The sequence below is a fragment of the Oncorhynchus clarkii genome, chromosome 31 (genome assembly GCF_045791955.1).
Source record: "Oncorhynchus clarkii lewisi isolate Uvic-CL-2024 chromosome 31, UVic_Ocla_1.0, whole genome shotgun sequence".
NCBI classification, from domain to species: Eukaryota; Metazoa; Chordata; class Actinopteri; order Salmoniformes; family Salmonidae; genus Oncorhynchus; species Oncorhynchus clarkii.
The window spans coordinates 5,290,071-5,304,545 of record NC_092177.1 but is presented as its reverse complement, the minus strand read 5'-3'; the positions used below and the strand labels follow the sequence as shown (position 1 = coordinate 5,304,545).

The following is a 14,475-nucleotide window of genomic DNA, read 5'->3' as shown; positions in this document are numbered from 1 at the left end:
GTTTCTCCTGGTTTAAAGCCTTCTGCCTTCTGTTTCTCCTGGTTTAAAGCCTTCTGCTTTCTGTTTCTCTCCTGGTTAAAGCCTTCTGCTTTCTTTTTCTCTCCTGGTTAAAGTATTCTGCCTTCTGTTTCTCCTGGTTTAAAGCCTTCTGCTTTCTGTTTCTCTCCTGGTTTAAAGCCTTCTGCTTTCTGTTTCTCTCCTGATTAAAGCCTTCTGCCTTCTGTTTCTCCTGGTTTAAAGCCTTCTGCCTTCTGTTTCTCCTGGTTTAAAGCCTTCTGCTTTCTGTTTCTCTCCTGATTAAAGCCTTCTGCCTTCTGTTTCTCCTGGTTTAAAGCCTTCTGCTTTCTGTTTCTCTCCTGGTTAAAGCCTTCTGCTTTCTCTTTCTCTCCTGGTTTAAAGCCTTCTGCTTTCTGTTTCTCTCCTAGTTTAAAGCCTTCTGCTTTCTGTTTCTCTCCTGGTTAAAGCCTTCTGCTTTCTGTTTCTCTCCTGGTTTAAAGCCTTCTGCTTTCTGTTTCTCTCCTGGTTTAAAGCCTTCTGCTTTCTGTTTCTCTCCTGGTTTAAAGCCTTCTGCTTTCTGTTTCTCTCCTGGTTTAAAGCCTTCTGCTTTCTGTTTCTCTCCTGATTAAAGCCTTCTGCGTTCTGTTTCTCTCCTGGTTTAAAGCCTTCTGCTTTCTGTTTCTCTCCTGGTTTAAAGCCTTCTGCTTTCTGTTTCTCTCCTGATTAAAGCCTTCTGCTTTCTGTTTCTCTCCTGGTTTAAAGCCTTCTGCTTTCTGTTTCTCTCCTAGTTTAAAGCCTTCTGCTTTCTGTTTCTCTCCTGGTTTAAAGCCTTCTGCTTTCTGTTTCTCTCCCTGTTTAAAGCCTTCTGCTTTCTGTTTCTGCATCTATAAACTTTATGTTTCTCTCCTGGTTTAAAGCCTTCTGCTTTCTGTTTCTCTCCTGATTAAAGCCTTCTGCTTTCTGTTTCTCTCCTGATTAAAGCATTCTGCTTTCTGTTTCTCTCCTGGTTTAAAGCCTTCTGCTTTCTGTTTCTCTCCTGATTAAAGCCTTCTGCCTTCTGTTTCTCCTGGTTTAAAGCCTTCTGCTTTCTGTTTCTCTCCTGGTTAAAGCCTTCTGCTTTCTCTTTCTCTCCTGGTTAAAGCCTTCTGCTTTCTGTTTCTCTCCTGGTTTAAAGCCTTCTGCTTTCTGTTTCTCTCCTGGTTTAAAGCATTCTGCTTTCTGTTTCTCTCCTGGTTTAAAGCCTTCTGCTTTCTGTTTCTCTCCTGGTTTAAAGCCTTCTGCTTTCTGTTTCTCTCCTGATTAAAGCCTTCTGCGTTCTGTTTCTCTCCTGGTTTAAAGCCTTCTGCTTTCTGTTTCTCTCCTGGTTTAAAGCCTTCTGCTTTCTGTTTCTCTCCTGATTAAAGCCTTCTGCTTTCTGTTTCTCTCCTGGTTTAAAGCCTTCTGCTTTCTGTTTCTCTCCTAGTTTAAAGCCTTCTGCTTTCTGTTTCTCTCCTGGTTTAAAGCCTTCTGCTTTCTGTTTCTCTCCCTGTTTAAAGCCTTCTGCTTTCTGTTTCTGCATCTATAAACTTTATGTTTCTCTCCTGGTTTAAAGCCTTCTGCTTTCTGTTTCTCTCCTGATTAAAGCCTTCTGCTTTCTGTTTCTCTCCTGATTAAAGCATTCTGCTTTCTGTTTCTCTCCTGGTTTAAAGCCTTCTGCTTTCTGTTTCTCTCCTGATTAAAGCCTTCTGCCTTCTGTTTCTCCTGGTTTAAAGCCTTCTGCTTTCTGTTTCTCTCCTGGTTAAAGCCTTCTGCTTTCTCTTTCTCTCCTGATTAAAGCCTTCTGCTTTCTGTTTCTCTCCTGGTTAAAGCCTTCTGCTTTCTCTTTCTCTCCTGGTTAAAGCCTTCTGCTTTCTCTTTCTGCATCTATAAACTTTATGTTTCTCTCCTGGTTTAAAGCCTTCTGCTTTCTGTTTCTCTCCTGATTAAAGCCTTCTGCTTTCTGTTTCTCTCCTGGTTTAAAGCATTCTGCTTTCTGTTTCTCTCCTGGTTTAAAGCCTTCTGCTTTCTGTTTCTCTCCTGATTAAAGCCTTCTGCTTTCTGTTTCTCTCCTGGTTTAAAGCCTTCTGCTTTCTGTTTCTCTCCTGATTAAAGCCTTCTGCCTTCTGTTTCTCCTGGTTTAAAGCCTTCTGCTTTCTGTTTCTCTCCTGGTTAAAGCCTTCTGCTTTCTTTTTCTCTCCTGGTTAAAGCCTTCTGCCTTCTGTTTCTCCTGGTTTAAAGCCTTCTGCTTTCTGTTTCTCTCCTGGTTTAAAGCCTTCTGCTTTCTGTTTCTCTCCTGATTAAAGCCTTCTGCCTTCTGTTTCTCCTGGTTTAAAGCCTTCTGCCTTCTGTTTCTCCTGGTTTAAAGCCTTCTGCTTTCTGTTTCTCTCCTGGTTAAAGCCTTCTGCTTTCTTTTTCTCTCCTGGTTAAAGCATTCTGCCTTCTGTTTCTCCTGGTTTAAAGCCTTCTGCTTTCTGTTTCTCTCCTGGTTTAAAGCCTTCTGCTTTCTGTTTCTCTCCTGATTAAAGCCTTCTGCCTTCTGTTTCTCCTGGTTTAAAGCCTTCTGCCTTCTGTTTCTCCTGGTTTAAAGCCTTCTGCTTTCTGTTTCTCTCCTGATTAAAGCCTTCTGCCTTCTGTTTCTCCTGGTTTAAAGCCTTCTGCTTTCTGTTTCTCTCCTGGTTAAAGCCTTCTGCTTTCTCTTTCTCTCCTGGTTTAAAGCCTTCTGCTTTCTGTTTCTCTCCTGATTAAAGCCTTCTGCTTTCTGTTTCTCTCCTGATTAAAGCCTTCTGCTTTCTGTTTCTCTCCTGGTTTAAAGCCTTCTGCTTTCTGTTTCTCTCCTGGTTAAAGCCTTCTGCCTTCTGTTTCTCCTGGTTAAAGCCTTCTGCTTTCTGTTTCTCCTGGTTTAAAGCCTTCTGCTTTCTCTTTCTCTCCTGGTTAAAGCCTTCTGCTTTCTCTTTCTCTCCTGGTTAAAGCTGTATCCTTTCTCTTTCTCTCCTGGTTAAAGCCTTCTGCTTTCTGTTTCTCTCCTGGTTAAAGCTGTATCCTTTCTGTTTTCCTGTGACCTGCTTCCTTTTGTTTTGTCTTTCTACTTTTTCCTTATTTCCTTCTGTTTCTTCTTTCCTGCTGTTTTCCATTCATCTACTTGTATTGTACCTTAAACGTTTGGTTATTTTTCTGCTCTGACTCTTCTGTTGTCGTAGTTTACTGAAGCATATAGTACACTGAACAAATGTATATCTCTGCAGGAAAATCAAATCAAATCAAAATCAAATCAAATCAAATCAAATTTTATTTGTCACATACACATGGTTAGCAGATGTTAATGCGAGTGTAGCGAAATGCTTGTGCTTCTAGTTCCGACAATGCAGTAATAACCAACAAGTAATCTAACTAACAATTCCAAAACTACTGTCTTGTACACAGTGTAAGGGGATAAGAATATGTACATAAGGATATATGAATGAGTGATGGTACAGAGCAGCATAGGCAAGATACAGTAGATGGTATCGAGTACAGTATATACAGTATAAACCTTTGAAAGCAGTGTATAGACACAGAATGAATGCTTTTTTCCTGAAGGCTAACACCCAGTTTAACAGTCGAAGAGCTGGCAGAGTACACAACAGTATACGTACATCAATGCAAAACAGACAATAAGGCCTTTTAAAAGATTCTCTCTGAAGATAAAGGAAACACCCTGTACAATATGAGTGATTACACTGCATTCCACAATCTGTTTTTTTTTTTTTTGTGAAGGAAGGGTCTTAGCTTTCTAAAAGCCTCTCAGAGTTAAAAGCATTCAGACAAATGGTATTACCCATGGCCCCTACCTTCAAAAGAATGGTATGACCCATTGGCCTTTCTTGCCTAGCATGAAAACACTCCAGGTAGAAATCAGCCTGACCTGGTGAAATATATGTGGCGGACGCTCAATCAAGCTAGTAGTCTGGACTACTTTCTTATTTAATTCTCGCTGGCACCAAACGTTAAAAAAGTGTTGATAGGTGACAGAATGCGGTCGGACCATCAAATAATTGGCGCATACATTACTCTTACAGATTTTTCACGTGGGCGGGGATATTGGACATTTAATCAAAGCCTATTGGTTGATAACTTGTTTTTAACTTGGACAGAAGAATTTCTAGACAGATTTTTTCCCAACATAACATAGGTACAGAAGGTCCCCTTATTGTATGGGACACTTTTAAATGTGCCTTTAGAGGCCATGCAATTCAAACCTCATATTTAAAACAATGAATTTCAGTCAAAATAGTTCATATTAACAAAAATAATAAGAGGAACTAACAGTACAGATAGACGGAAATAAAAACTGTACCACAGAGACACAGAGTAAGTAATGGATGGAATATGTGCGAAAATGCACCAAAAATGGTTCTAATCTTCAACATAGAAACCAAATTATTTTTACTGAAACATGTTACAAATGGAGTCAAGTTTTCATTTCAGTCTCCTCCATCTCCACTAACCGAAGTTAATCGTAAGGATTTTCCTCCTATTAATAATGTAAAATGAACAGCTGTACATAAAGACGAACACTGTTTTGAAAGAGGAAGCAAAAGTACTTGACAGAGGAACTATACGTGGCAAAATAGAAATCAATACTGGATGGTGTTCAGAGATCTATGAGAGGGGTTGAGTGAAGCTATAGGATGGGACTTAAAAACACACGAAAGAGAACTAATAACTAACTAATAACTAACTAATGATAACTAACTAATGTAAAAATCTACTGTGTCCGTAAAATGTACATACACCGGAAAACAATATTTAAACGTAATATGCAAAAAAAAATGTCAAAGATTTGACCGAGTTACAGTTCATAAAAGAAAATCCATAAATTGAAATCAATTGATTAGGCCCTGATCAATGGATTTCTGTTGGTCACACAATGTCCACATCATAACCCCACCGCCATCTGTTCACAACATTGACTGACATCAGCAAACCCACACTAATACACACTGTCTGCCACCTGTGTAACGATCGTGCCGTTTAATCAGCTTCTTGACGTGACACACCTGGTCAGGTGGATGGATTATCTTGGCAAAGGGGAAATGCTCACTAACAGGGATGTAAACACATTTGTGCACAAAATGTAAGATAAATACGTTTTTTTGTGCAGTATGGAACATTTCTGAGGATCTTTTTATTTCAGCTCGTGAAACACGGGACCAACACTTTATATGTTGCGTTTATATTTTTATTCAGTATAATATGTAGAAGCTGGAAGTAGAAGCCTAAGTGTTGTTGTCCATTAGTTTACTCCAATTAGGGGAGGGTGGTAGGGTTAGGGGAAAATAATAATAGAAAATATACTTAAAAATATATATTTGATATATTTACAAAAAAAATATGAGTGATTGGAAATTATGCAGACAATTACATTGATGGAAGCTACAATCTTTCTGCAAGAGTTACCCTTAGGGCCTAGGTACAGATCTAGGATCAGCCTACTCTTTCCAAATCCTAACCTTCACCATGATGGAGTAGAACGCAAACAGTCAAAACTGTCCTGAGATCAGTCTATCCTGTCTATACACACCATTCACATACGGTGGGTGGCTTGCGAAAGTATTCACCCCCTGGCATTTTTCCTATTTTGTTGCCTTAAAACTGGAATTAAAATAGATTTTTTGGGGGGGGTTTGTATCATTTGATTTATACAACATGCCTTCCACTTTGAAGATGCAAAATATTTTTTTATTGTGAAACAACCAAGAAATAAGACAGAAAAACAGAAAACTTGAGCATGCATAACCTTATTCACCCCCCCCCCCCCTCCAAAGTCAATACTTTGTAGAGCCACCTTTTGCAGCAATTACAGCTGCAAGTCTCTTGGGGTATGTCTCTATAAGCTTGGCACATCTAGCCACTGGAATTTTTTCTCATTCCTCAAGGCAAAACTGCTCCAGCTCCTTCAAGTTGGATGGGTTCCGCTGGTGTACAGTCTACTGGGGTACTTCAATCTTTAAGTCCTACCACAGATTCTCAATTGGATTGAGGTCTGGGCTTTGACTAGGCCATTCCAAGACACTTAAATGTTTCCCCTTAAACCACTCGAGTGTTGCTTTAGCAGTGTGCTTAGGGTCATTGTCCTGTACATTTCCCTGTATTTAGCGCCATCCATCATTCCTTCAATTCTGACCAGTTTCCTAGTCCCTGCCGATGAAAAACATCCCCACAGCATGATGCTGCCACCACCATGCTTCACTGGGGATGTTGTTCTGGCGGTGATGAGAGGTGTTGGGTTTGCGCCAGACATAGCGTTTTCCTTGATGGCTAAAAAGCAACATTTCTGTCTCATCTGACCAGAGTACCTTCTTCTATATGTTTGGGGAGTCTTCCTCATGCCTTTTGTCGAACACCAAATGTGTTTGCTTATTTTTTTCTTTAAGCAATGGCTTTTTTTTCTGGCCACTCTTCCGTAAAGCACAGTTCTGTGGAGTGTACAACTTAAAATGGTCCTATGGACAGATACTCCAATCTCCGCTGTGGAGCTTTGCAGCTCCTTCAGGGTTATCTTTGGGCTCTTTGTTGCCTCTCTGATTAATGCCCTCCTTGCCTGGTCTGTGAGTTTTGGTGGGCGGCCTTCTCTTGGCAGGTTTGTTGTGGTGCCATATTCTTTCCATTTTTTAATAATGGATTTAATGGTGCTCCGTGGGATGTTCAAAGTTTCTGATATTCTTTTATAACCCAACCCTGATCTGTACTTATCCACAACTTTGTCCCTGACCTGTTTGGAGAGCTCCTTGGTCTTCATGGTGCCGCTTGCTTGGTGGTGCCCCTTGCTTAGTGGTGTTGCAGACTCTGGGACCTTTCAGAACAGGTGTATATATATATATATATATCTCTATACTGAGATCATGTGACAGATCATGTGACACTAAGATTTCCCACAGGTGGACTTTATTTAACTAATGATGTGACTTCTGAAGGTAATTGGTTGCACCAGATCTTATTCAGGGGCTTCATAGCAAAGGGGGTGAATTACATATGCAGTTCTTTTTTAAAATTTCACTTCACCAATTTGGACTAGTTTGTGTCCATTACATGAAATCCAATTAAAAATCTATTTAAATTACAGGTTGTAATGAAACAAAATGGTAACAATGCCAAGGGGGATGAATACTTTTGCAATGCACTGTACATGTATTAATATTCTTGACTCTGACATTGCTCTTTCTGATTTGTCTTTTTAAACGTATGGATGATCTGTGTATTGTTATTGTTTTGCTAGATATTACTGCACTTTTGGAGCTGGAAACATAAGCAATTTGCTGCACCGGCAATAACATAAGCAAAAACGTGTATGCGATAAATACATTTAGATTCAATTTGATTTGTATAGGGGGTGACTTCAGAGTTACACTGGTTCAAGGGTAAAACAAAGCTCCCGAAGAGCCTAGGCAGGGTAACAGCACATCCAGATAACATTTGCTCAAAGTTCATGTTGTCCTTAGGGCAAAATAGGCACAGATCTAGGATCAGCCTGCCCATGCCAAATACTAAATATAACCAGTAGGGGTTGAAAAGTACAATACTGACCGTAGATCAGTGTCGTACTCTGAATCTGATCAACACTAGTTCAAGGTGAAAAGAAGGCTCCCCAGGAGTCTTTGCCAGGTATCAGCAAAGCCTGTGAGACCATAACATTATAAGAAACTCTCTTGTAAAAGCAGACCTACAGTACCAAAGCCAACATAGGTCTAGAGAACAGCAGACCTACCACGCTCTTCAGGAGCCTAGAGAACAGCAGACCTAGAGTACTACGCTCTTCAGGAGCCTAGAGAACAGCAGACCTACAGTACCACGCTCTTCAGGAGCCTAGAGAACAGCAGACCTACAGTACCACGCTCTTCAGGAGCCTAGGGAACAGCAGACCTACCACGCTCTTCAGGAGTCTACCACGCTCTTCAGGAGTCTAGGAAACAGCAGACCTAGAGTTCCATGTTCTTCAGGAGCCTAGGGAACAGCAGACCTAGAGTACCACGCTCTTCAGGAGCCTAGGGAACAGCATATCTACCAAGCTCTTCAGGAGTCTAGGGAACAGTAGACCTACCACGCTCTTCAGGAGCCTAGAGAACAGCATATCTACCAAGCTCTTCAGGAGCCTAGACAACAGCAGACCTACCAAGCTCTTCAGGAGCCTAGACAACAGCAGACCTACCAAGCTCTTCAGGAGCCTAGAGAACAGGATATCTACCAAGCTCTTCAGGAGCCTAGAGAGCAGCAGATCTCCATAAAGGTTAGTCACCTCAGCTTGGCCAAACTGTGGTAACGTGAGAGGGACACTGGAGACCAGGTATCCTGTTTGGTTAATAAGGAAGCTCACACACACACACAGATTTGAGCTGATAGTCTGGGTTGCTATGCAGTCTGTTTTCAGCCCGACTTGTTGTTTTCATGTCAAGGAAACCATGTAGCATTGTTGAAAACAGTTAGGTAGCCAAGCTTGTGAGCTGAATGAATAGAGCTAAATTCCTCCGTAGATCATGATCAATATATTCAAACGTTTTAAATGGAGAGTTCACTATATATTCCTTAAATAGACCCGGTGGTAGAAAAAGTACTCAATTGTCATACTTGAGTAAAAGTAAAGATATCCTTAATACAAAATGACTCAAATAAAAGTGAAAGTCACCCAGTAAAATACTACTTGAGTAAAAGTCTACAGGTATTTGGTTTTAATATATACTTTAAATATACTACTAAAATGTACTTAAGTATCAAAAGTTAAAGTATAAACCATTTACAATTCCTTATATTAAGTAAACCAGATGGCACAATTTATTTAGATGTTTTTATTCACGGATAGCCAGGGGCACGCTCCAACACTCAGACATAATTTACAAACTAATCATTTGTGTTTAGTGAGTCCTCCAGATCAGACAGTAGGGATGACCAGGGATGTTCTCTGTTTAGTGAGTCCGCCAGATCAGAGGCAGTAGGGATGACCAGGGATGTTCTCTGTTTAGTGAGTCCTCCAGATCAGGCATTAGGGATGACCAGGGATGTTCTCTTGATAAGTGTGTGAATTGGACCATTTTCCTTTCAAAATGTAACGAGTACTGTTGGGTGTCAGGGAAAATGAATGGAATAAAAAGTACATTATTTTCTTTAGGAATGTAGTGAAGTAAAAGTTGTCAAGAATATAAAGTAAAGTACAGATACCCCAAAAAATGACTTAAGTACTACTTTAAAGTATTTTTACTTAAGTACTTTACACCACTGTATACACCACGTGTGTATACCATATGTTGCAGTATGTGCAAGGAGCTCTTGTGAAAGGCTTCTCTCATGAAATGTGTATCACCAAGCTGTACAACACCATGCATTTAACTCTATTACTGTTGCTGGATCCCCTGGGATCCTTAACCCTGGGGATCCTTAACCACCCGGTGCTCCCTTGGGGATCCTTAACCCCCCGGTGCTCCCCTGGGGATCCTTAACCCCCCGGTGCTCCCTTGGGGATCCTTGACCCCCCGGTGCTCCCCTGGGGATCCTTGACCCCCCCCCCCGGTGCTCCCCTGGGGATCCTTAACCCCCCGGTGCTCCCCTGGGGATCCTTAACCACCCGGTGCTCCCTTGGGGATCCTTAACCCCCCGGGGCTCCCTTGGGGATCCTTAACCCCCCGGTGCTCCCTTGGGGATCCTTAACCCCCCGGGGCTCCCTTGGGGATCCTTAACCCCCCCCGGTGCTCCCTTGGGGATCCTTAACCCCCCGGTGCTCCCCTGGGGATCCTTAACCCCCCGGGGCTCCCCTGGGGATCCTTAACCCCCCGGGGCTCCCCTGGGGATCCTTAACCCCACGGGGCTCCCCTGGGGATCCTTCACCCCCCGGGGCTCCCTTGGGGATCCTTAACCCCCCGGTGCTCCCCTGGGGATCCTTAACCCCCCGGGGCTCCCCTGGGGATCCTTAACCCCCCGGGCTCCCCTGGGGATCCTTAACCCCCCGGTGCTCCCCTGGGGATCCTTAACCCCCCCGGTGCTCCCCTGGGGATCCTTAACCCCCCGGTGCTCCCCTGGGGATCCTTAACCACCCGGTGCTCCCTTGGGGATCCTTAACCCCCCGGTGCTCCCTTGGGGATCCTTAACCCCCCGGGGCTCCCTTGGGGATCCTTAACCCCCCGGTGCTCCCTTGGGGATCCTTAACCCCCCGGGGCTCCCTTGGGGATCCTTAACCCCCCGGTGCTCCCTTGGGGATCCTTAACCCCCCGGTGCTCCCCTGGGGATCCTTAACCCCCCGGGGCTCCCCTGGGGATACTTAACCCCCCGGGGCTCCCCTGGGGATCCTTAACCCCACGGGGCTCCCCTGGGGATCCTTAACCCCCCGGGGCTCCCTTGGGGATCCTTAACCCCCCGGTGCTCCCCTGGGGATCCTTAACCCCCGGGGCTCCCCTGGGGATCCTTAACCCCCCGGGCTCCCCTGGGGATCCTTAACCCCCCGGTTCTCCCCTGGGGATCCTTAACCCCCCGGTGCTCCCCTGGGGATCCTTAACCCCCCGGTGCTCCCCTGGGGATCCTTAACCCCCCGGGGCTCCCCTGGGGATCCTTAACCCCCCGGTGCTCCCCTGGGGATCCTTAACCCCCCGGTGCTCCCCTTGGGATCCTTAACCCCCCGGGGCTCCCCTGGGGATCCTTAATAAATACAACAAGAATACAACAATGTTCTGAGGTCATTCTGTAGCCTACACACTAAGTGTTACCGGTGCTGTTTTGTTTGGTCTGTTGTAGATTTAACTTCTTACTGCCCTGTCAATCAAAAAACACCTCTTCCCTCATTTAACATTATCATAGTGTCTTACATTAATGCCTCTATACCCTAGATTAACATTATCATGGTGCCTTACATTAATGCCTCTATACCCTAGATTAACATTATTATGGTGCCTTATACCCTAGATTAACATTATCATGGTGCCTTACATTCATGACTCTTTAATCTAGATTAACATTATCATGGTGCCTTAGATTCATGTCTCTTTAATCTAGATTAACATTATCATGGTGTCTCCCATTCATGTCTCTTTAATCTAGATTAACATTATCATGGTGTCTCCCATTCATGTCTCTTTAATCTAGATTAACATTATCATGGAGTCTCACATTCATGTCTCTTTAATCTAGATTAACATTATCATGGTGCCTCACATTCATATCTCTTTACCATGATAATGTTAATCTAGGGTGTCTCCCATTCATGTTTCTGTACTTTTAATCTCTCTCCACAGATGAGGAAGGAGTCCCCTCCGACCCCCACCACCACCCCCACCAGGACACCGCAGTTCACCCGTCGGTTCAGCAGCCCAGAGGGACCCCCCACTTCCAGGCCCCACCAGGCGACAGCCACCTCCCCTGCCTCCCCACCGTGGGAGACAAGGTGCAAGTCACCCACGGTAGTCAACCAAACCACCAAACCCTTCTCCACAGCCTCTTTATCCAGGCCTAAACCAGCCACTACCACCTCACCTATATCGTCTGTACCTCCCTGGGGGTCCCGCTGTCAATCCCCTAACATCAACCAGACAACCAAGCCTTTCTCCACCACCATCCCCAACTCTTCCTCTTCCAGACCCTCTCACCAAGGCACCATCACCTCTCCTCTCTCCCCCTCACCCCTATCCCCTCCCTGGGGTTCCAGATGCCAGTCTCCCATCGTCAGCCCCAACAACTCCAAGGCAAACCATCGCCTGTTAGCCAAGAACATCATCAACGCCGCCAAACGTAAAAACAGCCCGTCACCAGGTGCTCTGAGCGGCCACAACCTCCCAATCTCCCCACTAGGTGACAACACCACCCACCAGCACCACCAGGGCTACGACCACCAGCACCACTACAGCAGCTCCAAACCCCCCTTCAGCCCCTACCAGCCCAGGGCCATGGGGTGCCAGTCTCCCCCCTTCGCCAGCCCTCCTCCCACCCCTACAGGGGTGATCCGGTCCCCAGTAAGGCTCTACAACACCAGGTCCCTCACTGACTCGGATGCTTCGGTGGAGTCGGAGGACTCTGGGCTGAGGTCTCCAGGACTGCAGCGTACCCACAACACCTGTCCCCGGGGCTGGGGCGGCAGCCTGAGGGTGAAGAGGGGTAGTGTTGGCACCGACCTATAGGGGGAGCCGGGGAGAGAGGGTCAAGAGAAAGGACCACTGAGCTTACCCAATAAGAGAAGAAGAAAACCCAGAGAGGACATTGATACGGGGACTGGTGGGTTTTGGGTAATTTTTAATTTCATTGATGTATAGGAGCATCTAAGATGGAGGGCTCAGAGCTTGCCTCAGGTGAGATATGGAAAGGACTTTTAAAGGAACTGATCTTGTGTGTTTGTTGCTTTAGAGCATCCAGGAGTAAGGGAAAATAATGGTGACCACACAGTAAAGAACCTGATGCCTTTACAATGCAGCTGGGACATAGAAGCAACCTGTCTGGTGATTCTAAAGTCAACTAAAACCCACTGATTTGGCTGGCTGGCTATAGAGTCCAGAACCATCAAGCTCAGAGCTAGCTCAACAGTGGGATTACTGAGAGGAGATAGAAGGGACAATTCACTGTTGCCTCTGCCTCTCATTCTTACGTTTTATAAAAATACTTTATACATTTATTTCACAAAAAAAAGTACATTTAAGTAATTCTAAAATCCAAAGCGACCTGTCTACAATTTTATATTTGGACCTTGTCGTTGAAAAAACTAAATGTATTTTATTCAGGAATTGCTGAAATGTAAAACTAGCTTACTTGCATTTGACTACGACAAACGTTCCATGAAAAATACAATTATTACAGTAGCTTACATATGTTTACTCTAAATAATAGTTTATTCTAATTTGTACCCCCCCCTATAATAAAATCTAAGGGATAGAAGAAAAATACCAAAGATAATATCTGGAATGATGCAGTGTTTTCAAACAGTGTTACACTTTTCATCCCCCACATAAGACATTAATATTGTGAGGGCGTAGATAGGCCCTTTGCAGTTATTCCGTATATATATATACATGTGTTTTAATATTGCAGGGTATACATTGGAGTAGAAAGGAATGCAGTTAAACCACATGATGTTTGCAGATCTGACACAGGTCAAACTGGGGAGAGAGAGAGAGAGAGACTGTAATTCAAAATGGAACCCTATTCTCTACAGTATATAGTGCACTAATTTTGACCCGAGCATTATGGAACCTGGTCGAAAGTAGTGCACTGTATAGGGAATAGAGTGTCATTTGGGATATAGACAGAGATTATTGATGGGTCAGTTTCAGTACCGTAGTAGTAGTGTCTACAGGGAGGCAGGTATAGGAGTTTTGTAATATAATATTACAGTTTGCTGGACTATGCTTTCATCAAACAAATCCCTTTGAATGTTGGCTTGATAGTTAGTAGATTTTTGAAAACAAAGATGGACTATACTCTTCCCTCTGAATGAGTACGTAGAGATAGAATGGGTACAGTCAGAGCCATATATTTACATTTTATAGATGGTTCTGGGTACATTGTAGTTTCTCTACCATTCCATAACATTACTATGCAAAGAGTTAAGGAACATTGGTGTTAATTGTGATATTGATAGCATCATAAATGGCCCAAAAAACATACACTACACTACAAGTACATCCTTTTTAGTGAACAGGGAAACAACAAACGTACACTACAGTACATCCTTTTTAGTGAACAGGGAAACAACAAACGTACACTACAGTACATCCTTTTTAGTGAACAGGGAAACAACAAACGTACACTACAGTACATCCTTTTTAGTGAACAGGGAAACAACAAACGTACACTACAGTACATCCTTTTTAGTGAACAGGAAAACAACAAAACTTCCTATGCAGTCTTTATCTATCGCAGTGCAATAATGCATCTATCCCCTCTATATACTATATATACAGTTACTGTATGTTGTTTTGTGTACAGCTTTGTTTCAAATTAATGTACAGATTGGCAGGTAGAAAGGTAGAAGAGAGACAGAGACAGACAAAAGAGGAAGTTTGTGTAGGTTTACAGTATAAGTTAACCAATGGGACACAATGTTATCGTTTCTAATACTGATATGTCTACTGTCCGGGCACCGAAAACAAAACGAACAATGGCTGGGGACATCAAAATGACAACAAATACAGTATTTAGAAATACTACCTTCGGAGAGATCGATAGGAAACCAAGGTTTTGTTGTCACTAATGTTGTAGGGACAAACATCTGTGCGTACCACAACGATCAAGGTAGCCAATAGGAAAGATTAATTTTAAAAAAGAAGGCATTCCACAAGAGATGGTTGAGAGAATGTTGATGTTAGATGTTAGGTTGAGATCGGACGATAAGAGTAGGTTTGTTTAAGTGACCAAACTCTTGCTGAAGCAAGGCCCTGTATTCCGCATACAATACTCTAAATGCACGTGCACATTTCAGTTTGCTTTAGATTTTTGTATTTAATCAAGTTTCACTTGATT

General features: G+C 43.4%; 1 protein-coding gene across 2 annotated transcripts in view; it reads left to right on the top strand.

The window, feature by feature from the left end:
- LOC139390618 (synaptopodin) overlaps nt 1–14,257 on the top strand; it is an 81,712-nt gene extending 67,455 nt beyond the window's left edge. Inside the window, exon 5 of one of the 2 annotated variants that reach the window (XM_071137864.1) lies at nt 11,265–14,257. In XM_071137864.1, the coding sequence (XP_070993965.1) occupies nt 11,265–12,143 (879 nt within the window). In that variant the 3' untranslated portion in view covers nt 12,144–14,257. The remainder of the gene's footprint in view (nt 1–11,264) is intronic. The other variant, XM_071137865.1, reaches the window with a different exon arrangement.
- The last annotated feature ends 218 nt before the right edge of the window (nt 14,258–14,475 follow it).